Raw genomic sequence first — 15,574 nt, 5'->3', positions numbered from 1 at the left:
CTTAATCCCCAAAGAGCAGAGAAAAACAGCGTGAACAGTACCATCCCTCAGTTGTTCGGCCATTCCCCACTCTCCCTCTACACGCTGTTTTCTGTATTTTTTGGTATGAGAAACAAAGTCCCGAGGAATCATGATACCACTGTGTCACTTCGGTTTAAAAGTACTAACCAAGGTTTTAAATATACAGTGACAACATCAGAGCGTTTACAGAAGTTATAAACCAGTACACTGATTTAAATATAAAAGCACTTTACTATGTACCAACCTGTAAAAAGCAGCATCTTTCCAAGAAACATTTACGCAATATGAAATATACACTTGTATTTAACTGTGCTACTAATTTAATAACTTGCCCTATGTACTGATCTGAAAGTTTACTTACTGGTAATTACCCGCTTAAGATAAAGATTATTAAAAAAAGACTAACATTTTCTAATGATAGTAATTAAATAGTCTAACCATAGTCTTAAGAAATTTCATTTAAAAATTATTACAAAAAGCCTGTGAAATTCCATACGGCACAAAGGTACTCCGCCTAAGGTCATCTCTACACTACAGATAATATAGTGGCATAGCTACACCACCACGGCTATACTATCATAACCCCATTGAGTGGATGCAGACTACAACTATAATATGGGTTTTTGCATTATTGTAGGAATGCTAGGTTGACAGAGGTATTCTACTCCAGGGGTTAGGTTGGCCTAGCTACAGTGCTATTTTTTCACACCTCAGAGCCATAACAATGTCATCCTAAATGTTAAGTGTAAACTGGCCTGATGCCAGCCTGCTTTTTGGAAACCTATGAAGACACCTGAAAAAAAAGTTTAAATGTCTTCCAAATATAACAGGCACTATGGGCAAAATTCAGAGGAAAAGTGTACCTTAGGCTTTTTTAACATTGGAAAGGGTTTGCTGGTCTATTCTGGCAAAGCTCCCCCTCCAGCTTATACCCATAGGCAGAAGAGTGTTTTGTTTTGGTTTTTTTTACTGGCATAGCTTATATCAGTTCCCCAAATGAAATAAGTTATACCAGCAAAAAGGACTTTTCTGATGGTATGACAGCCTCTACCGTAGGGCATAGTACAACTATGACAGTTAGGGGTGTGATTTTTTTCCACACTTCTAACCAAGGCTTTGCTGGCATAGCTGTTTAAGTGTAAACCAGGCCTTAGAACCCCTTAAAGTTATGCAACATTAAAGTCATCTCCTCTGACATAAAGGTGTAACTGGCTACTTAGCTAGTTAACACCTTTCTCCAGCTCCTCTGCATGCAAGTTGTATAACTCTTCTGAGTTTGACCCTGTGAGCCTAAGGGAGACTTAAAGAGTCTAAACAGGTAAAACATTGAGAAAACTAATAATGTAAGTTTAAACAAAACAAACCTGTACTGTTACACTTGATTGACTCGCTTCTGAATTTGGCCTCTTGTATTAGGACCCCTTTTACTAAGGAATATATTAGATCCAAATTATTCTCCAAGGCCACTGACTTACACAGTACAGCAGTACTAATTACCCACCAACGTTTACAAAATCATTTGATAACTGAAGGTTATCAAATGATTTTGTATTGAATTAATTCTGAAAACACACCACAAAAAAGACGACATAACTAGTGCATGTTATCTACACTATAACTGAGCAATACCTAGTATCTGGTGGTATTTCTATATTTAGCAAAGTTCTACCCAAAGTGAATAAATAATTCAAAGACAACTTCAATAAACACCATTTATAATTTTTAATTTAAGTTTACTAGGTTAACCAGAAGGAGTGAGGAAGGCCGCTGGAGCCGCTTCTATGATTAGCTTTAGAAATTAACTCCTGAATTTTAAATCCTATTCACTCTAATGAAATTTACACTTCATTGAAGTGAATGAGGCTATCAGAAACTCAGCAGCTGGATCAACTTATAAAGAAAAAAAAAAAGTGTTCTCCAGAGCAGGCACAGTAAAAGAAAAAATCATTTATTAGTCCTCTCCACTACTGGGAAAGGCCTCTCTTGTCTCTTAAAGAGAAAGGTGTCCAACCCCCTGCTCAAAGCAGAACTAACCCCCAGTAAACCATCCCAGCCGGGGCTCTGTCAAGCCAGGCCTTAAAAACCTCTAAGGATGGAGATTCCACCACCTCCCTAGGTACACCATTCCAGTGTTTCACCATTCTCCTAGTGAAATAGTTTTTCCTAATATCCAACCTATACCTCCCCCACTGCAACGTGAGACCATTGCTCCTTGTTCTGTCATCTGCCACCACTGAGAACAGCCGAGCTCCATCCTCTTTGGAACCCCTCTTCTGGTAGTTGAAGGCTGCTAGCAAATTCCCCCCTCACTCTTCTCTTCTGCAGACTAAATAAGGACAGTTCCCTCAGCCTCTCCTCATAAATCATGTACAGCAGCCCCCTAATCATTGTCACTGCCCTCCGCTGGGCGCTCTCCAATTTGTCCTCATCTTTTCTGCAGTGGGAGGCCCAAAACTGAATGCAATACTCCAGATGTGGCCTCACCAGTGCTGAATAGAGGGGAATAAATACTTCCCTCGATCTGCTGGCAATGCTCCTACTAATGCAGCCCATTATGCCATTAGCCTTCCTGGCAACAAGGTCGCACTGTTGACTCTCATCCAGCTTCTCGTACACTGTAATCTCCAGGTCTTTTTCTGCAGAACTGCCACTTAGCCAGTTGGTCCCCAGCCTGTAGTAGTGCATGGGATTCTTCTGTCCTAAGTGCAGGGCTAGGCATTTGTCCTTGTTGAACCTCATCAGATTTCTTTTGGCCTAATCCTCCAATTTGTCTCAGTCACTCTGGACCCTATCCCTACCCTCCAGCATATCTACCTCTCCCCCAAGTTTGGTGTCATCCATGAACTTGCTGAGGGTGCAATCCATCCCATCATCCAGATCATTAATAAAGATGTTGAACAAAACTGCACTCAGGACCAACCCTTGGGGCACTCCGCTTGATACCGGCTGCCATCTAGACATCAAGCCGCTGAACACTACCCATTGAGCCAGACAATCTAGCCTGCTATCCCCCTTATAGTCCATTCATCAACTTGCTTGCAAGAATTCTGTGGGAGACTGTATCAAAAGCTTTGCTAAAGTCAAGGAATATCATGTCCACCGCTTTCCCTGTATCTGCAGAGCCAGTTATCTCATCACAGAAGGCTTGGTCAGGGATAACTTGCCCTTGGTGAATCCATGCTGACTGTTCCTGATCACCTTCCTCTCCTCCAAGCGCTTCAAAATGGATTCCTTAAGAACCTGCTCCATAATTTTTCCAGGAACTGAGACAAGCATGTCTTTACTACAGGGGGTAATACAACAATTTAGAGATTTTCCCTTCTGTGTGAAGGGATTACTTTCATTCACATACATCTTTAGCAGCAGCAGCCACTGTCACCATCCTGATGTGGAATAGGTGGCTTATGGAAAGTAGCTTTTAAAATATAAACATGTCAGTGTGCCCCACTTGCACAAGTAGCCAGGTTTTGAAATGTGTGCAACTACAGCTATCATCTAATTTTACTTAAAGAAAAAAAACAATCAAGTAAACTTAAGACTGCAAAATTTTCATTAGAGTAGTTAAAAGTAATGAAGTAGTGACACAACATATCAAGGCCTCAAGCACTCTTCAGGGGCCAGTTAAGAAAGGAGTTAATCAGAACAGGGATAAGAGTTTTCTGTTAAGATGCAATCAGACTTTCACAAATAAGTTGATGAAATCTAAATTGGAAAAACAGCGCAAACAAACAAACAGAGTTTGGAGGTGGGGGAAAAAAGAAATACAGACACTCCCCGACTTATGCAAGCATTCCATTCCAGAACATCTTGCGTAACTTGACTTTTGCATAAGTCGGAATCATATCTCCCACCATTACACAAAAAAACCACTCCTTATTTCTAGCTTACGGAACTTTTTCCGTAAACTCGGATTTGCGTACGTCGGGTTTACGTACTTTGGGAAGCGTCTGTAAAACAAACCAAAAAAACCAAAAACCCCAATGACCCCAATGTCCTGAGATGGTGTCTCAGAAAATAAAGAGCTTTCATTTCATTTTTATCTGTAGCAAGATCCCATATAAACAAAAATGAGGGAGAAAGGTTTCTCTTAAAAAGAGAAAGGTGTCTCAAACCCAAATTCTTCTATTAATTTTGTTAGTCAGCAGTTTTATTTTTGAGTTTCTTTAGGCTATCAAATCAGTTAACTAACGTCAAACTTAACTAAGCATGAGACGTTCATACAATCCACAACCTAAAAGCAAGCAATTCCCTTTATATATATTCTTCTCTCAGTGTTCTGCTTCACTTTCTGGGAATTTCACTCCTCACACCATCCCTTATGCCTTCCTCCCTCTCTGCTCTCTTTCTGGGATTTTTATTGATCCCTCACTTTCATTAGTATATCTTCTGAATCCCTTCACCTTTCCTGGAGACTACCCATGCCCAGAGATTAACCAGTTTCACCCTTTGAGAAAACCCTCTCTGCACAATGGCCTAGAGCAGGAGCAGAATAAAATCAATTAGGTACCTGTCAGTTTTACTGTGGTGCTAGCATAAAACAACAACAGAATTTGGGTTGGAAAATAGAGACTACCCATAATTTCATGTGAAGCATAAATGGCCTTTCACCAAAGCACTGTCTCTGGTACTTTCTGGTGGTGCTCCAAGCTATTCTTCTAGTACTTCTGGCTAGTAAGTGTCTGATAAATGTTTTTAAGCCCAATAACAGTTTTGCTTTTATTATTAAATACCACCATGGGGCACTGATGTCAAGAAGCACTAATCAAATTAAGTTGGTTGTTATAAAGCAGTGGTTCTCAACCAGAGGTCTTCCAGGAGGTACATCAACTCATCTAGATATTGGACTAGTTTTACAAAAAAGCATAAAAAGCACTAGTGAAGTCAGCACAAACTAAAATTTCATACAATGACTTGTCTATATACACTATACACTGAAATGTAAGTAGAATATTTATATTTGCCAATTTATTTTATAAGCAATTTTTCAGAATACTATGCTGTGACATTTTTGTATTTTCATGTCTGATTTAGTAAACAAGTAGTTTTTAAGTGAGGTGTAACTTGGGGGTACGCAAGACAAATCAGACTCCTGAAAAGGGTACAGTAGTTTGGAAAGATTGAGAGCTACTATTGTAGAGCACTTGGTGCCACAAATGAATAGCACTAATGTAGATAACATGCTCAGAAACATTCCTGCTATACCTATTACAAATGAGGGATTAATGATCTGCTGTGAAAATATTTTGTCACATTGAAGCGTTGCTATCCATAAATATAAGAGAAATAAAACTGCATGCTGTCTGATGAAAACAGTTTGAAATGCATTGTAATTCACTCACAGACTGAAGACTACACTATAGATGTGTGTAGGTTATTATGGTACTTCTAGTCTATTCACCATTTTCCATTGCAGCATTTTGCTATTTATAATCAGGTTTTTGAAGTCTATGATATATTTCAGATGGTTGTAATGTATTTTAAACTCAATTTTTATGCTTTTATGTCATATAACTAACATCTGTTTCAAGTGTGGGGAAGCACCAAGGATACTGTGCAAACAGAACTAAAGATATACATGATTAAATGACACTAAAATAAAGATGTACAATTAACCTCAAAATCACAATTGGAAGTCTCAATTTACAATCCCGTCCCACCTCCTTCTATTCACTTACCTGCAACATACTGACAATCTCAACTTTATTGAAGAAAATGAAGGAAGTGAGGGTAGAAAGAAAATTCTCTTCAAAAACTGACGGTGTTGGCAAGATGATGTCCTGAATGTATTGTACCCGGTAAGTCTGATGAATCTTTTGCCTAAGTTCAGAGTCTGTTATAGGTATAACCTCTTTAAATTTTGCTGTTTTGGTCAAGAACTCCCTGTGCCTTTTTGGCTGAGCCAAAGCAGGGTCGTACTCGAGGCATCCCACAACATCCATAATACACTCATCAGAAAACATTACCTCAAACAGAGTTGCTTTATTGAGGAACAAAATTCCTCTAATAATTTCATACAAATGATGTAAACCTTCAGTGTTCTCTAGATTCTCGCAAACCTGGAAAAGCTGCAATAGTTTTTTAATGTAGCCTTCATTTTCCAAGGCAAGCGCTAACTTTTCTCTACGGATGGGTGAGGAGAGAACAGAGGTAACTAGGTCAGCAATCTCTTCAAGTTTGTTGAGTTCACAAGTAGGAAGATCAATCAAATGACTAGTTTCAGGCATTTCTTCAAAGCGTTCTTCTTCTGATTCATCAATAAGGTCCTGTGTGACTTCCACTGACGGATCTTTACCTTGAACCTAAAAATGGAATGGAAACAATTACTGTCTTATCCCAAAAATATACTAGACATACAGAAAACATTGAAGTTGGTAATTTATATAACTCAATTATATAAGGTAGAACCTCAGAGTTACAAACACCTTGGGAATGGAGGTTGTTCATAACTCCAAAAAAACATGCTATAGCTGTTTTTTCAAAAGTTTACAATGGAACATTGACTTAACACAGCTTTGAAACTTCACTATGCAGAAGAAAAATGCTGCTTTCCTCTTTTTTTTTTTTAGTTTATGTTTAACAAAATACTGTGCTATATTTGCCTTTTTTTTTTTTAAATTAAAAAAAAATTGTTGGTGTCTGTTGCTGCCTGATTGCATACATCTGGTTCCAAATGAGGTGTGTCACTGACTGGTCAGTTCATAACTGTTCAATTTCTACTGTAGTGCCAACAGCCTGCTAGGCACTTTACAGCCATGCATGAAAATAAGGTCACTGCCTTAAATAATGATCATTAAAAATTCTATACTTATTTCAAAACAAGGTAACTTTTTAACCTTTACAAAAAGTTCTTTGCAATTCCACTGAATAGTCGTATTATAGAATTAAAATGTTCAAGATAGAGATAGTGAAGTTTATGCAGTATTCATATAATGAATACCATAAAAAGAACAATCCTTTTTTGTAAACTGGGCTAGCAGAAGCACTAGAGAAACCCAATTATTAAAAAACAAACTGTTTCCATTCCTATTTTGGACACTGGTGTGAAAGTGACTTGAAAAACAAACAGAAATAAGGTCCTAAAAATACAAGTGCAATCTCAGACAGCATTTGGATTATATAACTAGGAATACACTTTGAATATTTAAAGTGAATACTAATGACTCCTGAGGGAATTCTGCACCACTGTGCAAGGCAGAATTTGCGCAGAATTTCCTTTTCCTCCCACAGAAATGGGCTGCAGAGCTGCTGGACCCCACAGATCTGAGTTCGCAAATAGAAGATGCCGACAGGAGGGAGGGAGGAGAGGGAAAGGGAACTGGAGGGTTCCCAACAGCTGCAGTATTAAGCATGCCCTGAAGGAAGGAGGTGGCGTGCAGGAAATGTAGTATAAGCCCAGGACCCCAGAATCAGGCTCTCTCTCCTTCTGGATCCTGGGCTCTGGTGGACAGGGGATAAGTGTGTCTGGGCTGTGGAGGGGCCTGCGGCTTGGCTTGGCTGGGGGGGGGGGGGGGGGAGGAGGAGCACAGATGGGCTCCGTGGGATAAGGGATGTGTGCAAATGTCTGGGCTGGGGGGGGGGGGGGTCCACGCAGCTGGGCTCTGGGGGATAGGGGGCTGGGTGTCTGCCTCTCCTGCTGGGCTCTGTAGGGGAGGGAGCAGAGAAACAGGAACTAGGTCGTCGTAGGGGTTTCCTTAATGCTCTACTTCTTGGGGAAATGTTGTGTCTATTGTTAGAGACACAGTTGCTGATAGGTATTTTGAAATAAATTACAAAAGTAACTGAAATTGGCATGATTATATAATGTTATTTTGACAAAATATGAAGACGTTTGCTGGATTTTAAAATACTGTGCACAAAATTTTTTTGGCACAGAATTCCCCCAGGAGTAGTACTATACATATATTAAGTGAGGTCTATGAAGGGCTTTAATTTGGCTGTGTAAATGCAAAGCCTTACATATTCTCCCACATTTCCTTCTCTCCCCATGCAAAGTCTGTTCTGTAGTAGGCCTTCTCCTGCCTACTGGAGTTCTAGTTTAAAAATAATAATAATAATAATACTCAGCAGGGGCTGAGCAGAAAAATACTTAGCTAAACAAACTCAGGGTATCCAAGATATACAAACTGAAGTTTTATGGAAGAGCTGTAAATCCTAAAAACCTCAGTGTTCCATATTTCCATTTTAAAGGTCAACCACAGCAGCACTATGAGATGCTGTGAAGCAAAAAACTTAATTTGTTCATTATCTACATAAAAACTTACATAGGACTGTTTTATACTAAACCTAATTATAATAAACCTAAATAACATAGCACAATTCTTCCTGCAGTGTTTTACAACTGGTTTTAAAACATGTGTGAAGCAACTAATAAAGAGACCAACAAATTCAGTTGTTGAGAGGAAGTCTTCTAATAAAGGTGGAGCAGAACTGTTCTCAACAAATGTGTCTAAAAGCAATCATTTTACTGGTTTTACCTGATATCAACATGACAGCCATCCCTGTAGTGGCAGCAACCAACTATTCCTTGACAGGCTACACAATATGAGGGGAAAAGGAAAGAAGGAAGACCAGGGAAAGCAACTTTTTAAAAAGTGCCACAGAATGCTTAATATTAATTGAGAATGGATAGGAGTTCTGTTTTTAAATGTTCTCATTCAAAAGGTCTAAGACTGATGTTAAGTCAGTGGGTCCAGATTTATTTCCAGTGGAAGGTCAGTGATTCCAACTTGACTTTTTGTGCCTATGATCCTGGAAACCCATATGAGCTAATGTTGACCACTGCTCAACTTTTGATAAATCATCCAGTAAGTTATTAGCCACTTGCCACCAGGGATCACATAGCATAGAATGTTGGGATGGGCAGGAATAGAGAGAGAGCAATTTTAGGAGGTAGTAAAACTAAAGGATTGTCCGTACAGGAAATTTACTGGCATAATTATACCAGAATAATTCTTATTCTGGAAAAGTGTCCACTTGGGGAATTATACCAATAGAACTATAGCGGTATAATTATATTGATAAGTTTCCCCATGTAGTCAAGCCCTAAGACACAAGTGAAGCTTCACTTAACACTCATTCAGATGAAGGGATGCAGTTCACATCTCTCTTGGGGTAAAATCCTGGTCCCTCCTTGCTAGGGATGGGAGATCCTGGGAGAATTCTGTGCCACTGTGCACATGCAGAATTCATGTCCTGCACAGAATTTTTTTCCTCTGCAGAAAATACATTCCGACAGAGAGGTACTAGTTACGCCTTTCGCCCACCAGGGGCTGCTGTGGCACCAGACCAGAGGGCAGCCGCTCCAGGGTGGGATCAGCCCCAGCTGTGGATAGGAAAGAAAAGAGGCTGCATTCCTCACAGCACCCTGCCTGTTGGGCCAGGTCAGGACGCCTGGGATATGAGGGCGGGGGGGATGAACAACATGGGGCACACGGGAGTTCTGGAAGGTCACAAACTGGGGTTCAAAAGGGCTAGTGGGGGGACAGATTTGGGAGAGGGCTGAATGGGGGTACAGGATAGGGATGTAAATGGTGTTTAAAAAGTTAAGCATTTAAATGATTAAAAGTATGTTGCTTAAACAGTTAACTGATTAAGCAGCTGGCACCTGCTCCAGCCGGGCAGCGCCGGCTCTGGGGTTAATGGTTAAGGCGGGTTAACCGGTAAGCATTAGTCTTACTGAGTAACCTTTTACATCCCTAGTACAGGGCCACATGGGGACAGAGGAGAGGTGGCAGACTTGGGGTGTAGGGACATATGGGGCCAGGGTGTAGGGCCACATGGGGGAAGAGGGTGGCTGAGTGGGTGGGCAGGGCCACATGGGGAGGAGGGCAGATGTACCTGACTGAATGAGAGAGGTTAGGAGTCAGCCAGAGTCTGCATGGGGGAGGCTGTCTAAGAATCGCTCCTCTTCCCCCCAAAAATCTGTTCCATACTTCTTCCCCCCCCCCATACACACGCCCAACAACTCTCCAAGTTCAAACCCAGACTCCTTCCCAGCAATTACTTCCCTGACCCTCAGCACCTCCGTCACCCCTGATTCCCCAAGCCTTTGCACTATTAAGGGGTGCGGGAAATATGGTTCTGTATTGTAGTTTAAATGCATTATTACTCAAAAGTTCTGTATTAATATGCCGAGTAAGGAATCCCATTGTCAAAAAACATTTCCTGAATTTGCTGCCTGTATTGTTACAGACATACTTGCTGACAGGTATTTTGAAATAAAATTACCAAAGTAATTGAAACTGGAGTGATTATATTGTGTAATTTTGACAATAAGCAGAATTTTAAAATATTGTGCACAATTTTTAGGTGCAGAATTCTCCCAGGAGTAACCATTTCATACCACTGAACATTTATGAAAGTACTTTGTAGTCACTACTAATCTGATCCCACTCATGTAACTAATTTCTTTTGCAACAAAAGCCAAGAATGGTACTCTACTATTTTGAGAGTGCAAAGTCAGTAGTACAGTAACCCCTGCCCTTTCCATGAACATAGAAAAACCCAAAAGCTCTATCTATTCAATAAGTTGCAATATTAATTTCTGCCCGTGTACTTACAGTAATATTTGAGAACCATAATTATACTGAGAATAAGCCTTAAAACACCAAAGATAATGAGCTCAGAAAACTAAACCCAACCCCATTAAATACAATTTTGCCCAAACACTGCATCACTGGTCAGATTGCAGGGGGAGAGATGGTTCCCTTTCACTCCAACATATAGTCAATAGCAGGCACAGCGGATACTTAAGTCATCTTAAGCCTACAAATGCAAAAAACCTAGATAAGCATTATTCTAAGTGAGTATTAACTTTACATCATTTTATTTCACTTCTACATTGTAATAGGATTTCTATAGATTTTCACTGTAATCTGACTTTGTAGCGCACACGCAAGTTACAAAACCGGAGAGGGCTATTGTGATCATCTCTAGTCTGACTTCTTGGGTAACACAAACCATAAGACCTCCCTGAATTAGTTAACATTCGAACTAGAGCATCTCTTGGAAAAATATCCCATCTTGATTTAAAATATGTAACTAGGAGGTTACACATTTTATTGTTTCTGTAGGCTGAGCAAATTGCACCCTAGGCACTCCTAGTACCCTCCATTCTCCCTGACAAGATTGCTGTGAGCTACTCTCCCCTCCCCACTATTTCAGGGACTCACTGCAACCCTCCCAGCCCCACCTCTCATTCCAGGGCCTCTGTGTATATCCCATTCACCCCTCCCCATTGTTCCTCCCAGGTCCCCATTTCCCTCCCCCGCATGCCATGGGCTCTGATCCCGCCCTTTCAGGGCCCCTCATTCTTCTCCTCCATAGGTGAAGCTGTGTGCCCCACCCCTTCTTCTCCTTCTCTCTCTCTTTCAGGGCATCAATGTTTAGAACTCAATTGGGACATGGGCAGAGATAAAATGAGGGGTATTCTTATGCTGGAATGTGTTAATTTATACCATCAACTGATTCTTTGATCTATAGAGAATTACAGAAGAGGCTAACATTGTGGTTGTGCTAACCAGATGTCAAGGACTCAGTGTGCCTCCTCATTTCCCCCCTTTACTTTTCCCCCTGGATTTTCATCAAAATAAATAGGGTGCTCAGAATAATCCCTGAAATTTTGGAATTGATCAAATACAGCATTCAAAAGTTACTGCGTTACATCAGAGAAATACTATCTAGTTGACTGTAAAGAAAAAGATTAATAAAATTCAAATCACACATCATAACATGGTCTCTTATTAACTTTATCAAATTGATGCAACTGAAAAGGCCAGTGTAAATCTCAATCTCAAAACAGGTTTCTGATGTAAAGTTTGCCTCTTCTCTTGTATTGATTTTACAATGGTGTAATTCCATTATCTTGTTACTCCTGTCTTATAACTGTAAGTGATCAGAATAAGTCCTGCAAAATCTAAATGATCTATGTATGATAAAACCCCGCTATCAAGGATTATGAGAAAAATACGAAGTGTTTAATTCACATTTTCAAAAGTAACTTCTGCAATTACGAGTCTAAATCTCACTGAAAAAAAAAATGGATCTTAGCCTAAGTGTCTACATCATTTTTGAAAACGCAACTTAGGTCCCTTTAGAAGTTTTACTCTACATTTACATTTGAATAATGCTGTAATAGCATCAGCCACCTTCTCTATCCCCCCTCGTGACCAGAGGTGGCTCTGCGCTGCCCTGACTCAGTTTCCCCTCTTGCTTCCTCGATAACTCAAAAAGAGGCTTCCACAAGCCCAATAACAGCCCTTACTGGGCTCTGGTTTTAATAACAAAGTTCCAAAATGAACACAGAAAGGCCTTAGCCTGGGCATAGCCCTTTCTCCGTGAGATACTCTCTCTTCCTCTATTTTCTAAACCTTTGGAGAAGACAAGTCCTGGCCTGTCTTCCTTACTTTCTCCCCAGAAGAAAACTAGAACTTCCAACTGGTTTTTTCTCCCAAGCCCCTTCAGGGAACACTTTCTCTCCATGGAACTTCACTTACTCTGTAGTTCCCCCTTGGCTGTCCAAAAAGGATGTTATGCTATCACCTCAGAGGCCTGGTTTAGTGACATGACTTGATCCACCTGGAGAGGCAAATCAGCTGTGTCACAGGTAGACAGAGACCCACCTCCCTTTAGTAGGGCCAGCTACCAAGCAACATTTACAAAAATTTGGACTTCCATCATGAAAAATAGACACTTTGCTCAAAATAGTAACAAAGACCTAATAAATTTGGCATGTTACAAACTTTTGACTTAAGTTACAATGGCATAAATAACTTGTTAGTATGGCATTAAAAACCTGAAAGCTTAGCTGTCTTTTGATATCTAAAGAGCACATACAGAAATGTTTTTAAAAATAAGTTTCATAATTAAAGATTATAATATGAGGCTATCCTCCTGTGAGCCTGATCCTGAGACAGAAGTTAGACACACAGAATGTAAGTTAATGAGGTAATACACAGAACACACCTCTGGATGAAGATTGGTGGCTAGCTCCTCTGATCTTTGTTATAAAGAACAGTTAAACAAAAGCCAGTGAATCTATACTGAACGGATCCAAAAATTAACACGGTTGGCTCATTATTTGTTATTGTTTCATTTACACCAAGAAGAGAACTGAAAAGTAATCTGAAAGTGGACTGAAAGGTTGCTAATACTTTTAAAGACTATTACATCGCCAAAATATTCTCTTCTGCAGTAACATTTAGGGTCTAATCCTGCAATGCGTTGAACTCCCTCAACTAACAGGACACTCCCTCAACCCACAGTCAACAGTCACTACAAGAATTATTTTCTCTTTTTTCTCCAGAAGTGGTAAACAGCACTGTCAAAATGCTGCATCTCCCACACTGATATTAATGCATTTCTGGGGGAATTCTGCACCACTGAGCAAGTGCAGATTTCATGTCCCCCACAGAATCATAGATTCTGCTGGGGAGGTGCTGCAATTACACCTGTCACCCACCAGGGACTGCTGTGGTGTCAGAAGAGAAGGCAGCTAGCTCACTGCTGGAGCAGCCAGCTGCGGAGAAGGAGGGGATAGAGGCTGCCTTCCTCATAGCACCTTGCCTGCAGGCTCAGGTGAGGAGGCAAGGGACATGGAGATGTGGGGATGTGGAAGAGGACAGAGAAGGGCACAGGTGCCTGCTGGGGGGACAACAGCAGGCCTTAAGGGGTAGTGGGGGGACAGACTGGGGTGGGGCCACAGGAGCTAGTGGGGTGACAGCATTGAGCAAGGGGCTGAGTGGGGGTGCAGGGTTAGATGGGGGCAGGGAGAAGGAAGTGAGGGACACATGGTGATGGGAGCAGATGTGCCTGACCGAATGGGGGAGGCTTTCCAACTCCCTAACAATCCCCCCACTCCACACACATAACCCCTAAAAAACAAACAAACATTCTTCTCCCACCCAAAACCAACAACCCTCCAGGTTCACTCCCAGGCTCCTTCCCAGCAATTACTTCCCACTCCGTCTCCTCTGTTACACCTGACTTCCCCAAGCCTTTGCACAGCTTCTGAGCGGTGCGAGATCTACATTTTTTTAATTGTAGCTTGAATTATTATTCAGAGTTCTGTATCAATATGCCTAGTAAATAATCTATTTGTCAAAAAACATTTCCTGAATAATTTTTGTTGTCTGTACTGTTCCAGACATATTTGCTGACATATTTTGAAATAAATTACCAAAATAATTGAAACTGGTGTGATTATAGTGTGTTGGTTTAATAAAATATGCAGAATTTAGCAGAATTTTAAAATAGTTTGCACAGATTTTTTAATCATAGAATATCAGGGTCAGAAGGGACCTCAGGAGGTCATCTAGTCCAACCCCCTGCTCAAAGCAGGACCAATTCCCAACTAAATTATCCTAGCCAGGGCTTTGTCAAGCCTGACCTTAAAAACCTCTAAGGAAGGAGATTCCACCACCTCCCTAGGTAACCCATTCCAGTGCTCCACCACTCTCTGAATGAAAAAGTTTTTCCTAATATCCTCCCCCACTGCAACTTGAGACCATTACTCCTTATAATGTCATCTGCTAGCACTAAGAACAGTCTAGATCTTTGGAACCCCCTTTCAAGTAGTTGAAAGCAGCTATCAATTCCCCCCCCCCCCCATTCTTCTCTTCTGCAGAATAAACAATCCCAGTTCCCTCAGCCTCTCATCATAAGTCATGTGCTCCAGCCCCCTAATCATTTATGTTGCCCTCTGCCGGATTCTTTCCGATTTTTCCACATCCTTCTTGTACTATGGGGCCCAAAACTGGACACAGTACTCCAGATGAGGCCTCACCAATGCCAAATAGAGGGGAATGATCACGTCCCTCGATCTGCTGGCAATGCCCCTACTTATACAGCCCAAAATGCCATTAGCCTTCTTGGCAACAAGGGCACACTGTTGACTCATATTCAGCTTTTCGTCCACCGTAACCCCTAGGTCCTTTTCTGCAGAACTGCTGCGCAGCCATTCGGTCCCTAGTCTGTAGCAGTGCATGGGATTCTTCCGTCCTAAGTGCAGGACTCTGCACTTGTCCTTGTTGAACCTCATCATATTTCTTTTGGCCCAATCCTCTAATTTGTCTAGGGTCCCTCTGTATCCTATCCCTACCCTCCAGCGTAGCTACCACTCCTCCCAGTTTAGTGTCATCTGCAAACTTGCTAAGGGTGCAGTCCACTCCACCCTCCAGATCATTAATGAAGATATTGAACAAAACTGGCCCCAGCACCGACCCTTGGGGCACTCCACTTGATACCGGCTGCCAACTAGACATGGAGCCATTGATCACTGCCCATTGAGCCAGATGATGTAGCCAGCTTTCTATCCACCTTATAGTCTATTCATCCAGGCCATACTACTTTAACTTGTTGGCAAGAATACTGTGGGAGACCGTATCAAAAGCTTTGCTAAAGTCAAGGAATAACACACCCACTGCTTTCCCCTCATCCACAGACCCAGTTATCTCCTCACAGAAGGCAATTAGGTTAGTCAGGCATGACTTGCCCTTGGTGAATCCATGCTGACTGTTCCTGGTCACTTTCCTCTCCTCTAAGTGCTTCAGAATTG

General features: G+C 41.2%; 1 protein-coding gene across 5 annotated transcripts in view; it reads right to left on the bottom strand.

The window, feature by feature from the left end:
- The window catches only part of PPP4R3B (protein phosphatase 4 regulatory subunit 3B), a 95,816-nt gene that overhangs the window by 68,897 nt on the left and 11,345 nt on the right, over positions 1–15,574 (bottom strand). For all 5 annotated transcript variants that reach the window (XM_039531707.1, XM_039531708.1, XM_039531709.1 and 2 more), the window contains exon 4: positions 5,697–6,320. In XM_039531707.1, the coding sequence (XP_039387641.1) occupies positions 5,697–6,320 (624 nt within the window). The remainder of the gene's footprint in view (positions 1–5,696; positions 6,321–15,574) is intronic.

Source organism: Mauremys reevesii, linkage group 3, assembly GCF_016161935.1.
Source record: "Mauremys reevesii isolate NIE-2019 linkage group 3, ASM1616193v1, whole genome shotgun sequence".
Classification (NCBI taxonomy): domain Eukaryota; kingdom Metazoa; phylum Chordata; order Testudines; family Geoemydidae; genus Mauremys; species Mauremys reevesii.
This window is presented reverse-complemented; position numbering and strand designations above follow the sequence as displayed.